Genomic DNA, 13,287 nt, shown 5'->3' with positions numbered 1-13,287 from the left:
TCACTGCTCTGTGTGTGTGCACTTTGGATAGGTTAAATGGAGAGCACAAAATCTGAGTATGGCTGAATGTCACGTCACTTTCAATGTCACTTTCATGTTTGCGTGGGGGGGATTGCTTAAGTTTAAAAATCTGAAGTTTAATAATGCATTTTTTAGCTGCTTTTGTGTTAACACAGATCTAAAATAAAGAAATAGTTACATATTATTACTAATTTCATCTTTCTAATTAAAGGGTTAGTTCACCCAGATAGCAAATTTATGTAATTAGTAACTTACCCTGATGTTGTTTCAAACCCGTAAAACCTTGTTTATCTTTGGAACACAGTTTAAGATATTTTAGATTTAGTCCGAGAGCTCTCAGTCCCTCCATTGAAGCTGTGTGAACGGTATACTGTCAATGTCCAGAAAGGTAAGAAAAACATCATCAAAGTAGTCCATGTGACATCAGAGGGTCAGTTAGAATTTTTTGAAGCATCGAAAATACATTTTGGTCAAAAATAGCAAAAACGACGACTTTATTCAGCATTGTCTTCTCTTCCGTGTCTGTTGTGAGAGAGAGTTCAAAACAAAGCAGCTGGATATCCGGTTCGCAAACGAATCATTCAGTTCACCAAATCGAACTGAATCGTTTTAAACGGTTTGCATCTCTAATACGCATTAATCAGCAAATGACTTAAGCTGTTAACTTTTTTTTAATGTGGCTGACACTCCCTCTGAGTTCAAACAAACCAATATCCCGGAGTAATGCATGCACTCAAACAGTACACTGACTGAACTGCTGTGAAGAGAGAACTGAAGATGAACACCGAGCCGAGCCAGATAGCGAACAATAGACTGACTCGTTTACGAGTGAAGAACCGGTTGTATCGGTTTTCGGATCACCAGTAGTTCTTTCGGACAGTTCGATTCAATAAACCGGTTGAAGAAAACGGTTCACCGGTTCTTTTGTTCTTGACTCGTGAATGAGTCAATGTTTTGTTCGTTATCTGGCTCGGCTCGGTGTTCATCTTCAGTTCTCTCTTCACAGCAGTTCAGTCAGTGTACTGTTTGAGTACATGAATTACTCCGGGATAATGGTTTGTTTGAACTCAGAGGGAGTGTCAGCCACATTAAAAAAGTTAACAGCTTAAGTCATTTGTGGATTAATGCGTATTAGAGATGCGAACCGTTTAAAACTATTCAGTTTGATTTGGTGAACTGAATGATTCGTTCGCGAACCGGATATCCAGACTGCTTTGTTTTGAACTCTCTCTCACAACAGACACGGAAGAGAAGACAATGCTGAATAAAGTCGTCGTTTTTGCTATTTTTGGACCAAAATGTATTTTCGATGCTTCAAAAAATTCTAACTGACCCTCTGATGTCACATGGACTACTTTGATGATGTTTTTCTTACCTTTCTGGACATGGACAGTATACCGTACACACAGCTTCAATTGAGGGACTGAGAGCTCTCTGACTAAATCTAAAATATCTTAAACTTTGTTCCAAACATAAACTGAGGTCTTACGGGTTTGAAACAACATCAGGGTAAGTTATTAATTACATAAATTTAATATCTGGGTGAACTAACCCTTTAATGAGTTGTCATGTTACATTCTCACAAACATAGTTTCTTTTTTTTTTAAGAGGAGAGGCCCATTTAAGAATTATTATAATTACATTTACATTTTTATTTAAATTATGTCTAAGAGTCCTCAAGATGAGATGGAGGACGCTTTGACTACAAAATAGTGGAACATCTTTTTCACAGGACAGTTCCTCCCTCAGATGCTTCTTGAAGTCTTTTGCTTGGGCTTTTCAATAATTACAATGTACCATACTTTGTAATTGGAGCAATCAGTGATGATTCTGCAATTAATGGCTATGGAAAGCAATAAGTGGTACAAACACCATCACATTGTCCAGGCCAAGGGACAATGATTACTTTTATTTGTAATCATAATCCTTGTGATTAAATATGATGCTTGTGTCTTGTTGAAGGTGATTTGATTGTTTTGTTATTTGTTTGTTTATTTTTATTTTATTCTTTGCAAAGATAAAGATAGAAATCAACATCTTTCTTCCTTTTTTTCTCATCACAGCTACCTCATCCTTAAACTCTCAGCTCCAGCATCTTCAACAACTCCAACAGCTACAGCATCACCAGCAACAGCATCATCATCATCAACAACAGCAGCAACAACAACATCAACAGCAGCAGCGTGAACGAGAGCAGCGTGAAAGAGACCAACAACAAAGAGAACGAGAACGTGAACGAGAGCGGCAACAACAGCTCTGCGGTCCAACACATCTCCAACCACCCAGCCATCATCAGCTCACTCCTCCGATTCAATCACAAGTCTCTGGACCTTCTCCAGGCTCCACCTGTAGCTCCTCCAATCATAGCTTAGCTCATCCTCCCCAGTCTCCACCCCCTCACAGGCAAAACCAATCACCAGCTCACAGCTTGCCATCACCTGTCACGCCTCCTCTGCCACTACAGGTAAGATTAAATTAAAATTAAACCTGATTTATTTTATTTTAATAGTTTCTTTCATTTAATACAATTAAATGGGAGAATTTCACCTAACACTTCACATTTAAAATAATAACTGACTTTTCTTTCTGAATTCATATTATGACAGTCCAGATCTTGGTGTTTTTGATATGGAAAAAAAAAAGAGAGAGAGAAAAAAAGCCTTAACGTGATATCGAAATAAATTCCTCATATTTCCAGACAGCCGTAGCCTGCAACCTTCTTTGTATTGCTCCTCACCCAGTTCAGCTCTTGTTTACACACTAAAAGTGAAGTTATTTAAAGCTATAATATACGTCAAATCGTGATGGGGAGCAGCTCCGGAGTGCTGCTTGGCATGGGGGCAGTCGAGACTGATCGACTCAATGTAATGACCCCTAAATATGATGTTGCCTCACTTAAAGAACTCATTCTTCTACATTATTCACAACATGTCTGGAAGAATGGAGCTCTAGGGTGAGATGAGGTCTAGGTGAATGTTAGAGAATGGGGCAGTAATTCAATTGAATGATTGAATCTGTCTGGGGAAATCTTGGATATTACAAATATTGTTTCTGGAGCAGGTGCCCGTTTGCCAAGCCTTTCCCTGAAAAAGAATGAAAATTTAAAGTTTATTGTTAAGAGTTTATCCAAGCCATCTTACTAGCGACAGCAATAGACTATTATTGGAAATGAAGAGCTGTGGAACATTGAATTACGAGTTATGATGCTTTTGGTGTAATTTCATTTGAAACAATTTTATAATAATCACTTATTGACATGTTGTGAAAATGTATAGTACTGTATATGCAGCCAATTGAATCAGATTAGTTTTCAGCATTATTTAGCAAATAATGTTTTGCATCAGAAAGTCCAAAGAACCATATTCCAGTGTTGACTGGATAAGAAGAGTTTGTTGATACTTTATTTTGTTATCTGTTATTGTCATGCAGGCTTATAAAATTTAAACAAATCCCACAGATGGCACACGAGTTGTTGTTGCCAGTTTAGTTAGCCAATGTCTTTTAAAGGGGCCATGTCATATAAAATTTGCTTTGATCTGACATTTTCATTAATAAAAAAAGCCTTTTCAACCTATGAAAATGGAAAACTTCCTCAAAATGAGCATTTATTGAAACTAATCTACAAAAAATAACTGCAGCTTTGTGTAAAACTCAAACATGATAAATAAAATTACTAAAAATATAATATATGATCTGACCCCTTTACATTTTCACATAGCTTGTTTTAAATGACAAACATCTTGTCATACTGTATCTTCCTCTCTTAGTCTGTCTGTCTATCCGTCTGTTCCACCTCTTCTTCTTCTCATATGGCTGTCTGAGTCAGTCACTAAAACATGCCCTCCTCCCTACATGTCCCAATGTTTTCATTTTGGTTTGAGAGAGGCCAGGGTCGTCTCTCTGTCCTTCCCCGCATTCATCAGCATCACAGCCCTTATTGCTCTGTGCTGTACCACAACCCCACTTCCCCTTCCCACCTTTCCCCTTTTTAAGGCTGCCATCAGTTTTGTAAATTATTTCCCCTTCTGTCCCTCTGCCCAGCCTGTATACTCACCAGCTGGATCCTATGGGGCCCTACACCTAATGGTATCCAGAGCCCAGAACTAGTGCTTTCTGTGGGATTCCTTAAGAAAGGCCAGCCTGATATTTCTTAATTTGCAGTTGAAGCACACCTGGTTCGATCTGTCAAGTTATTATCAAGCCCTTCTGATACATGATTCAGAATAAAGTAATTAGGAGGGTGTGACAATCGGGCCTCCTAAAGCTTAGCTTTAATGCTTGAAGTTGGTAGCCTCATTGGTTGTATGCAAGTTTAGATGTTTGTGAATTGTCCTAAATGGAAATGTGTATCTGATGATATGTGCACAGATTGTAATATATGTTTGTGGTTGTTGGTTGTGTACAGTAGGATTAGATGACTTTTAATAATTTTCAAAGTCAGAGAAAATGTCTGTGATTCTATTGATACAATGTTAGAAACATCTTTAAAATGTTGCAAAACTGCTTATCAAGGCAAAAACTGCATTTGGACCCAAGACAGAGACTTGCGGAACACCCTTCGCCTAGGGTTTGCTAGTAGAGCTTCTCTATAGGTTTTTAAATATGTTAGTGGGTACTTGTACTAACCAGGGTTTTGCTTGAGGACTGCTTGAGGAGTGAGGACGCCGGCAAAGTCTTGAGGAACACTCTTCACCTGGGGTGTGTTAAAAGAGCTTCTCTGTTGGTTTGTGTCCATGATTAGATTTTACTGCTAAGAAACATGTGAGACCCTTTTATTAATGCAAAGAGAGATTGGCATTGGAGATGACAGCATCATTACCTTGCCCTTTAATACTATGTGTTGTGTGTGAGAGTGAGAGAAAGAGAGTGATAAGTTTGTATCTGTTTGTGTGTGTGTGTGTGTGTGTGTGTGTGTCGGGGGGTTGAAGTTGTACACTTAACCATCGTGATTGTGTGTGTGGGGCAGGGTTTGCAGCCTGCCTGTCCTGTGGGTCTGCAGTTGTAATTGGGCTTATGTCTATGTCTGCTTGAGAAAGTTACAGCATACTTCACCAGAGTGCTGTTACTAGCCTTTAGGGGCAAGCACAGTTAGACACTAAGAACACCTAGAGAATTCTGAGAATGTGTATTTCCAGGATCTGTCATAATTATCCCTTCTAGTCACACATGTCCCACCCCACCCTCTCGTTTTCTCTTGCCTCCCATTCCTCTCTTTGTGTGTAATCATTTTAGTAAGGGAGGGCAGACAGGTCTCCTATTATCTGCAGACACCTAAAGGCCCAGATAGAGGCCTTCTGTTGCTGAACTGTCAACATGACAGCGCGTTAGCATCCCACTCTGATAATACCACAGTCAGTGTGTCCAGTGTATGAAGCTAAGTGCTCACCGCCAGCAATTTCTCTGACCCTGACTTCCTTTAGACGGTTCAGTTTATGATTTTCCATTTCCATTTTCCAGTGAACATTTTTCTGTAGACATTAATGTTTTTACACTGATTTGAGTGGATATGCATGCTTGTTTATTTATTTTAGTTTAACCATGAAAAAGTAAAATTTAAATCACATCATATGATCCCTTTAAGTGAATTATAAATACAATTAAATAGCAGTATTTAATTGTATTTGTAATTCACTTAAAGGGGTCATATGATGTGATGAAATTTTTCCTTTCTCTTTGGAATGTTACAAGCTCTTAGTGCATAAAGAAGATCTGTAAAGTTGCAAAGACTATAGTCTCAAATCCAAAGACATACTCGTACTAATAAAAGTTAAGAGTCAACCACACCCTCGTAAAATGGCTCATTCTAACATGCCCCGACGTCTACGTCATGATGTGGACACCAGGACACACACATTTTCGTCACACGCTTGAGGCATTCAGCCAATCACAATGCACTGGATGGCTGGCCAATCAGAGAAAACCTCGCTTTGTAAAAATCAATGCATTTCAGAAAGGGCGGAGCACAGAGGAGCAACATTAATGAAAATTATTTAGAAAATAATGTTTTCTGAACCTTAAACTGCAAAAACACATTGCATTACTCCAAAAACACAAAATAATATTATTTTAAGCAACGCCATATGACTCATTTAAAAACAGTGTTGAATGATGACCCTTTTATAATTTAGTTTTTCTTTTTCCTGTTGAAAAAGTCAACTGACTTTTGTTTTATGGACAAAACTTTTTTTTTTTTTTTTTGGAAAACTGATTATTTTACCTAATTGCAAACTGTAACAAAAAAATACAAAATAAAATCTAAAAAAAAAAAGAAAAAAAGGAAGAAGAAGGCAGAGAAGGCAGAGATGGGCTCCAAGATTATTAAATTTGCCTAAGTGTGTTAATTGGCTGATTAGCGGGGTGGCTGGATTTGCAGGTTCTGATTGATTGAAGTGACTGGGTTTCTCCACGCTGATGGGACTCGGGGATTTGAGGAGGAGGGGGAAGTTCAGTGGGCAAGCCGGTTACACCGGAATTGATCTTAATTAGATCTGAGAGACCTGCCACAGCAGAATAGTCACAGCGATTAAAATGAAAAACAGGAGAAATTACTGATCAAATTAATCATAATGTCAAGCCTACAGCTGTAGGTCTGCTGTAATTTGCCACTCCACTGGCTTACATCAGCCCTGAGCCATACACACACATGCACACTGATCTGTGGCACACAGAGAGAGAGAGAGAGAGAGGAGCAGAGCAGACCATCCACACACACACACACACACACACACACACACTGATATAGGCACATATACTGTACAGTATTTACATTTGTGTTGTGATTCAGAATCACATTTGATCATAATTATTATCATTATATATATATATATATATATATATATATATATATATGAAGAGTTTGGCTCCCAAACACAATAAATCCATTTTGATCAATTTGATTAATCTTGGTTTTCTTTACCAAGAAAGTGGCAAGATGAAAACCATTATTTTCTTTTTTCAGACTTTGACATAGCATCTTTAGTTCATAATAACATAAAAAATTAAAATCTAGGTTTTGATTTTCAAAGATTTATTATAAAATTTTATTGAATCAATATGAAAGTTATTTTTCATATTGAAGCTGATGAAAATACACAACATAGTAAGTTGATCCACATATGACAGCCTCTGAACTTGGACAATATACTAATCTTATATACAGGCACTGGACTACAAAATACATTACATTCATCAGACATCGCTCCCAAAATGAATTCAACAGGTAATCTTGTTACTGCTATAAAATTAATTACAGCAATATTATAAAATTTCATCATGAACAAGAACATGAACAACATCACATTAGACCACAGAAATTCCAAAATGACATTTCCCTTACATTCAACTTCCAAAGGTGCATTCATCTGTGCCATTTTACATTCATTTAGTTGACTAGTGCTATATGCTGTACAAAAACATAAATGTCATTCATAAAAACACTAACAAGCTACATAATATCACATTCATAACTGAATGTGATTCATATCACATTCATAGCTTGTCAGTGATCTACAGCTCTGTGTATTAAATGCACCTGAATAATTTCCATCTGAAAGCATCTGATGGAGATTTACTGGTACTATTATTCAAAGAACCGGCTTTACTGATGGGATGCACTTGACAATCACATGCGATTTATTGTGCAGCCCTTGTTTGTTGATCAAAAAGTACAAAGTAGATTAAGAAATTAGGATGCCGAGTATATTTAGAGTACCACCATTACTATCTAGAGTGCGTGGAATGGTGTGCTGTGATTGGTTGTTACTGTTTAGTGCATGGAATGGTGTGCTGTGATTGGTTGAGTGGATATATTGCATTCTACGTTTGTCACACTTTGGAAAAAAAGGGAGAAAACATGACCTAATAACTCTGCGAATATTGCATTTTGCATAAAATTAAAAATTTACTTTTCAGTACCGACCAGATACAATACTGATATTGGTGGAAACTAAAAAAAATATATAAAAAAGGCATTTATCACGTTTTAGAACCAAAGTCTTAATATATACTGTACAGTATATATTCAAAGGGCCATTGTTTGATGTCTGATTGATTGTCTGATGATGAAAATATTTTTCATTGCTGGCCATTTTCTATTACAATATATATTTATATATTTTCTTATTTTAATATAAAATAAATACTTTTTAAAAATACATTTAAAGGCATAGTTCACACAAAAATAAGTATCTAAATAGCTGCCATTGTCTTTCTCCCTTATCTTAAACACAGTGGCTGTAAGACCCAGAGTCTTACAACAGTAATTACAGGCTACTGTCCGGTATTCAGCCAATGCCAATTTACTGCCTCTGCGTATGTACGACTCACCCCTGTCTCCTCTATCGCTCCCCATTCCTAACTTTCATCACTCTCCCCTTTCTCACCTAACCCCTTTTCTATCTCTCTCACTCGTTTATACTTTTTCTCAACCTCTGCACCCCTTACTTGTCCATCTTTTACCCCCACTTTCTCTCCCACTCACCCGTCTCTCTAAGACACACCCCTCCTGATGTACTGATGTATGCCATGGGAGGCCAGGACCCACGAGTGCTGCAATTACACTTGCCTCTTCTCCTCTGTCCTTTCTGTTTCTTTGCTCCTCTCTTCTCCTTTCCTCTCATCTACCTCCCTCTATCTTTGTCCATTCTCCACCATTCCCCAGCAATCAGCCATCATTATAGCTTGCTCCTGAAAATACAGCCTTGCCAAGGTCAGGCACCCTTCCAACCCACATATGCTCATGGACAGACATGTATACACACACATTTTTTTCTTTTGTAATGCCCCCCCAAAAACATGCAGTTTTTTTCTCTTGTCATCCTTCTCCCCCTCACTCACTCAATCAATCAATCAATCAATCAATCAATCAATCACTCGTGGGCCTAGTGGTTAGAGAGTTTGGCTCCTAACCCTAGGGTAGTGGGTTTGAATCTCGGGCCGGCAATACCACGACTTAGGTGCCCTTGAGCAAGGCACTGAACCCCCAACTGCTCCCCGGGTGCCGCAGCATAAATGGCTGCCCTCTGCTCCAGGTGTGTGTTCACAGTGTGTGTGTGTTCACTGCTGTGTGTGTGCACTTTGGATGGGTTAAATGCAGAGCACAAATTCTGAGTATGGGTCACCAAACTTGGCTGAATGTCACGTCAGTTTCACTTTCTTTCATTAATGCAGCTCAATAGACACCCCTTCTTAAGAAGGCAGAAAATTGCCTTACATAACGAAACTCCCACTGTATGAAAATACAAATGTGCACTGGTGACTGAAGCAGAAAATGAGACTATTACCCATCAACAGCAGCACAGCGTATTGTATGAATAATTATAAAGCATGTGATTCAGCCAGTTAGGAAAATCTGGGTGCTGAAAGCAAAGCAACTTTTCATTTACCCAAAATTAGTAATTATTAAAAGAAAAAAAGGTTGCACTGGTCCACATAGTAAGAAATAAAAGTTTCCAACTGTACGTAGACATTTCGAGACAAGTTAGTGTTCCTGTGGCTCAGTGGTAAAGCTTCAGCACCACATACGAAACGCACACTGACTCCATATGCACTGCAGATGGAGTATGTGTGAAACAGGCATGAGTTTTGCCGAGGTTTCCATTGGGAAGCTTCTTAAAAAAAAAAAAAATTCCCTGAAGCAAACCTAGCGGCTTCAGCTGCATCCATGTTAGCACATCACATTTTATGTTGTAATTTCACAGTAGGCATACACACAAATTCGAAGACTTGTTCTCGCCCCCTACAGTGGAATTCGGTTAGGCATACGCCCGCGCTAAAATATCAAGGTGAAAGTCATCATAGCTCGCCTAGAATAGACCCAGCTCTCAACCCAACTTTGAGAATAGATTAACGGCGATATTTTTTTTATCGCCCGATAAGAGTCTCCCGTTAATGTAGCACGTTAACGCCGATAACGGCCCACCACTAATATATATATATATATATATATATATATATATATATATATATATATATATATATATATAGCCTGAATGCACTGTTATAGTCGCTTTAGATAAAAACGTCTGCCAAGTGCATAAATGTAAGTTGTCAGATATTATAAATGAATATTTTCTGCATGTTTGGAGTAAGCAATTTTTTTTGAAAATCCTCTATGATTATAATAATAATACAACCCGAATTCCGGAAAAGTTGGGACGTTTTTTAAATTTTAATAAAATGAAAACTAAAAGACTTTCAAATCACATGAGACAATATTTTATTCACAATAGAACATAGATAACATAGCAAATGTTTAAACTGAGAAAGTTTATAATTTTATGCACAAAATGAGCTCATTTCAATTTTGATTTCTGCTAAAGGCCTCGAAATAGTTGGGACGGGGCATGTTTACCATGGTGTAGCATCTCCTTTTCTTTTCAAAACAGTTTGAAGACGTCTGGGCATTGAGGCTATGAGTTGCTGGAGTTTTGCTGTTGGAATTTGGTCCCATTCTTGCCTTATACAGATTTCCAGCTGCTGAAGAGTTCGTGGTCGTCTTTGACGTATTTTTCGTTTAATGATGCGCCAAATGTTCTCTATAGGTGAAAGATCTGGACTGCAGGCAGGCCAGGTTAGCACCCGGACTCTTCTACGACGAAGCCATGCTGTTGTTATAGCTGCAGTATGTGGTTTTGCATTGTCCTGCTGAAATAAACAAGGCCTTCCCTGAAATAGACGTTGTTTGGAGGGAAGCATATGTTGCTCTAAAACCTTTATATACCTTTCAGCATTCACAGAGCCTTCCAAAACATGCAAGCTGCCCATACCGTATGCACTTATGCACCCCCATACCATCAGAGATGCTGGCTTTTGAACTGAACGCTGATAACATGCTGGAAGGTCTCCCTCCTCTTTAGCCCGGAGGACACGGCGTCCGTGATTTCCAACAAGAATGTCAAATTTGGACTCGTCTGAACATAAAACACTATTCCACTTTGAAATAGTCCATTTTAAATGAGCCTTGGCCCACAGTACACGACGGCGCTTCTGGACCATGTTCACATATGGCTTCCTTTTTGCATGATAGAGCTTTAGTTGGCATCTGCTGATGGCACGGCGGATTGTGTTTACCGACAGTGGTTTCTGAAAGTATTCCTGGGCCCATTTAGTAATGTCATTGACACAATCATGCCGATGAGTGATGCAGTGTCGTCTGAGAGCCCGAAGACCACGGGCATCCAATAAAGGTCTCCGGCCTTGTCCCTTACTCACAGAGATTTCTCCAGTTTCTCTGAATCTTTTGATGATGTTATGCACTGTAGATGATGAGATTTGCAAAGCCTTTGCAATTTGACGTTGAGGAACATTGTTTTTAAAGTTTTCCACAATTTTTTTACGCAGTCTTTCACAGATTGGAAAACCTCTGCCCATCTTTACTTCTGAGAGACTCTGCTTCTCTAAGACAAAGCTTTTATAGCTAATCATGTTACAGACCTGATATCAATTAACTTAATTAATCACTAGATGTTCTTCCAGCTGAATCTTTTCAAAACTGCTTGCTTTTTTAGCCATTTGTTGCCCCCGTGCCAACTTTTTTGAGACCTGTAGCAGGCATTAAATTTTAAATGAGCTAATTAAGTGGATAAAAGTGTAAAATTTCTCAGTTTAAACATTTGCTACGTTATCTATGTTCTATTGTGAATAAAATATTGGCTCATGTGATTTGAAATTCCTTTAGTTTTCATTTTATTAAAATTTCAAAAACGTCCCAACTTTTCCGGAATTCGGGTTGTAAAAAACTTTAAACGATAATAAGAATGTGACTGTAAAAAACAGAAAAGACGTTGATTCATTTTACCATAACAAACTGTAAGATTATTACTGTCATTGTTTATTTCTCAATCAGTCCACACATATTAGTTGAACCACTTAATTTGTGTATAATATTGTTTATTAAATTGTCAAATTTCCGTGTTTATTTTACAATTTAAAAGCATAATCTTGACAAACTGTTTTTGAGATGTTAATATTTCCCATTCAGGTTGACAGGAGACGTATTGCTATTGCTTAGATAAATAAATAGGTGCTTGGGAATGTAACCAAGATGGCCTCTGAATTAACTGACTGCCCTTAAGGGGACTTTGCTATTTCTTCATCTCTCTTTCTCTCTCTCTTACTATATATCTAGGGTGATCCTCAAGGTTCTGTCTTGGGCCCCATTCTGATCTCATCATTCTGTTCTATAACTCCTCTTCTACCTTGCTACAGTATCTATGCCTTCATCATCCTCCCTTTCACAAATATATATATATCCTATTATAAATGTGTTTTCCATAACCACATTATTATCCTGTTTTAATCACATTTATCAATTTATATATATATATATATATATATATATATATATATATATTGATAAATGTGATTAAATCAGGATAATAATGTGGAAGTTAATGTAATATAGTATATTGTCTGTATTCTCCTTCGTCATCTAGTAAACTCTTCATTTTGATCACCATCCTCCTCAAGCTCTTTAGTCTTTCGTTTAGCACACACCTATTTGTGTGTGCTTAACATCTCATCTGAGGGTGAGCTGTATTCGGTCTTGGGAAATGATATGGAGCAACTATTGGATCTAATGGGCTGGTCTATGGAGGTAATACCTGAATCCCCTGTTTGTCCGCTGGTTCCGTCCAGCCCTGATCCCCCTGTATACCCTCTCAGTCTCCCACTCCTACCTCCTCCAGTCAGTTCCTCTGCTCCATTTCTGCTGGTTCCGCCCAGCTATGAATTTTCTGTTTTTCCGCTGGTTCTGCCCAGCCCTGAATTTTCTTTTTCACCGCTGGTTTCGCCCAGCCCTGAATTTTGTTTCTCCGCTGGTTCCGCCCAGCCCTGAATTTTCTGTTTCTCCGCTGGTTCCGCCCAGCCCTGAATTTTCTGTTTCTCCACTGGTTCCGCCCAGCTCTGAATTTTCTGTGTCTCCGCTGGTTCCGCCCAGCTCTGAATTTTCTGTGTCTCCGCTGGTTCTGCCCAGCTTTGAATTTTCTGTCTCCGCTGGTTCCGCCCAGCTTTTAATTTTCTGTGTCTCCGCTGGTTCCGCACAGCCCTGAATTTCCTGTGTCTCCACTGGTTCCGCCCAGCCCTGAACTTTCTGTTTCTCCGCTGGTTCCGCCCAGCTCTGAATTTTCTGTTTCTCAGCTGGTTCCGCCCAGCTATGAACTTTCTGTTTCTCCGCTGGTTCCGCCCAGCTCTGAATTTTCTGTGCCTCTGCTGGTTCCGCCCAGCCTTGAGTTTCCTGTATTCCCCCCTAGCCTCCCTCTCCCACCT

General features: G+C 38.7%; 1 protein-coding gene across 1 annotated transcript in view; it reads left to right on the top strand.

Moving 5' to 3' along the window:
- LOC132124333 (POU domain, class 6, transcription factor 2-like) overlaps positions 1-13,287 on the top strand; it is a 114,500-nt gene that overhangs the window by 66,652 nt on the left and 34,561 nt on the right. Inside the window, exon 4 of the mRNA XM_059535329.1 lies at positions 2,085-2,485. Within this exon, the coding sequence (XP_059391312.1) occupies positions 2,085-2,485 (401 nt within the window). The remainder of the gene's footprint in view (positions 1-2,084; positions 2,486-13,287) is intronic.

This window comes from Carassius carassius, chromosome 42 (genome assembly GCF_963082965.1).
Source record: "Carassius carassius chromosome 42, fCarCar2.1, whole genome shotgun sequence".
NCBI lineage: Eukaryota > Metazoa > Chordata > Actinopteri > Cypriniformes > Cyprinidae > Carassius > Carassius carassius.
The sequence above is the reverse complement of the archived record's forward strand: the minus strand, read 5'-3'. Positions and strand labels throughout refer to the sequence as shown.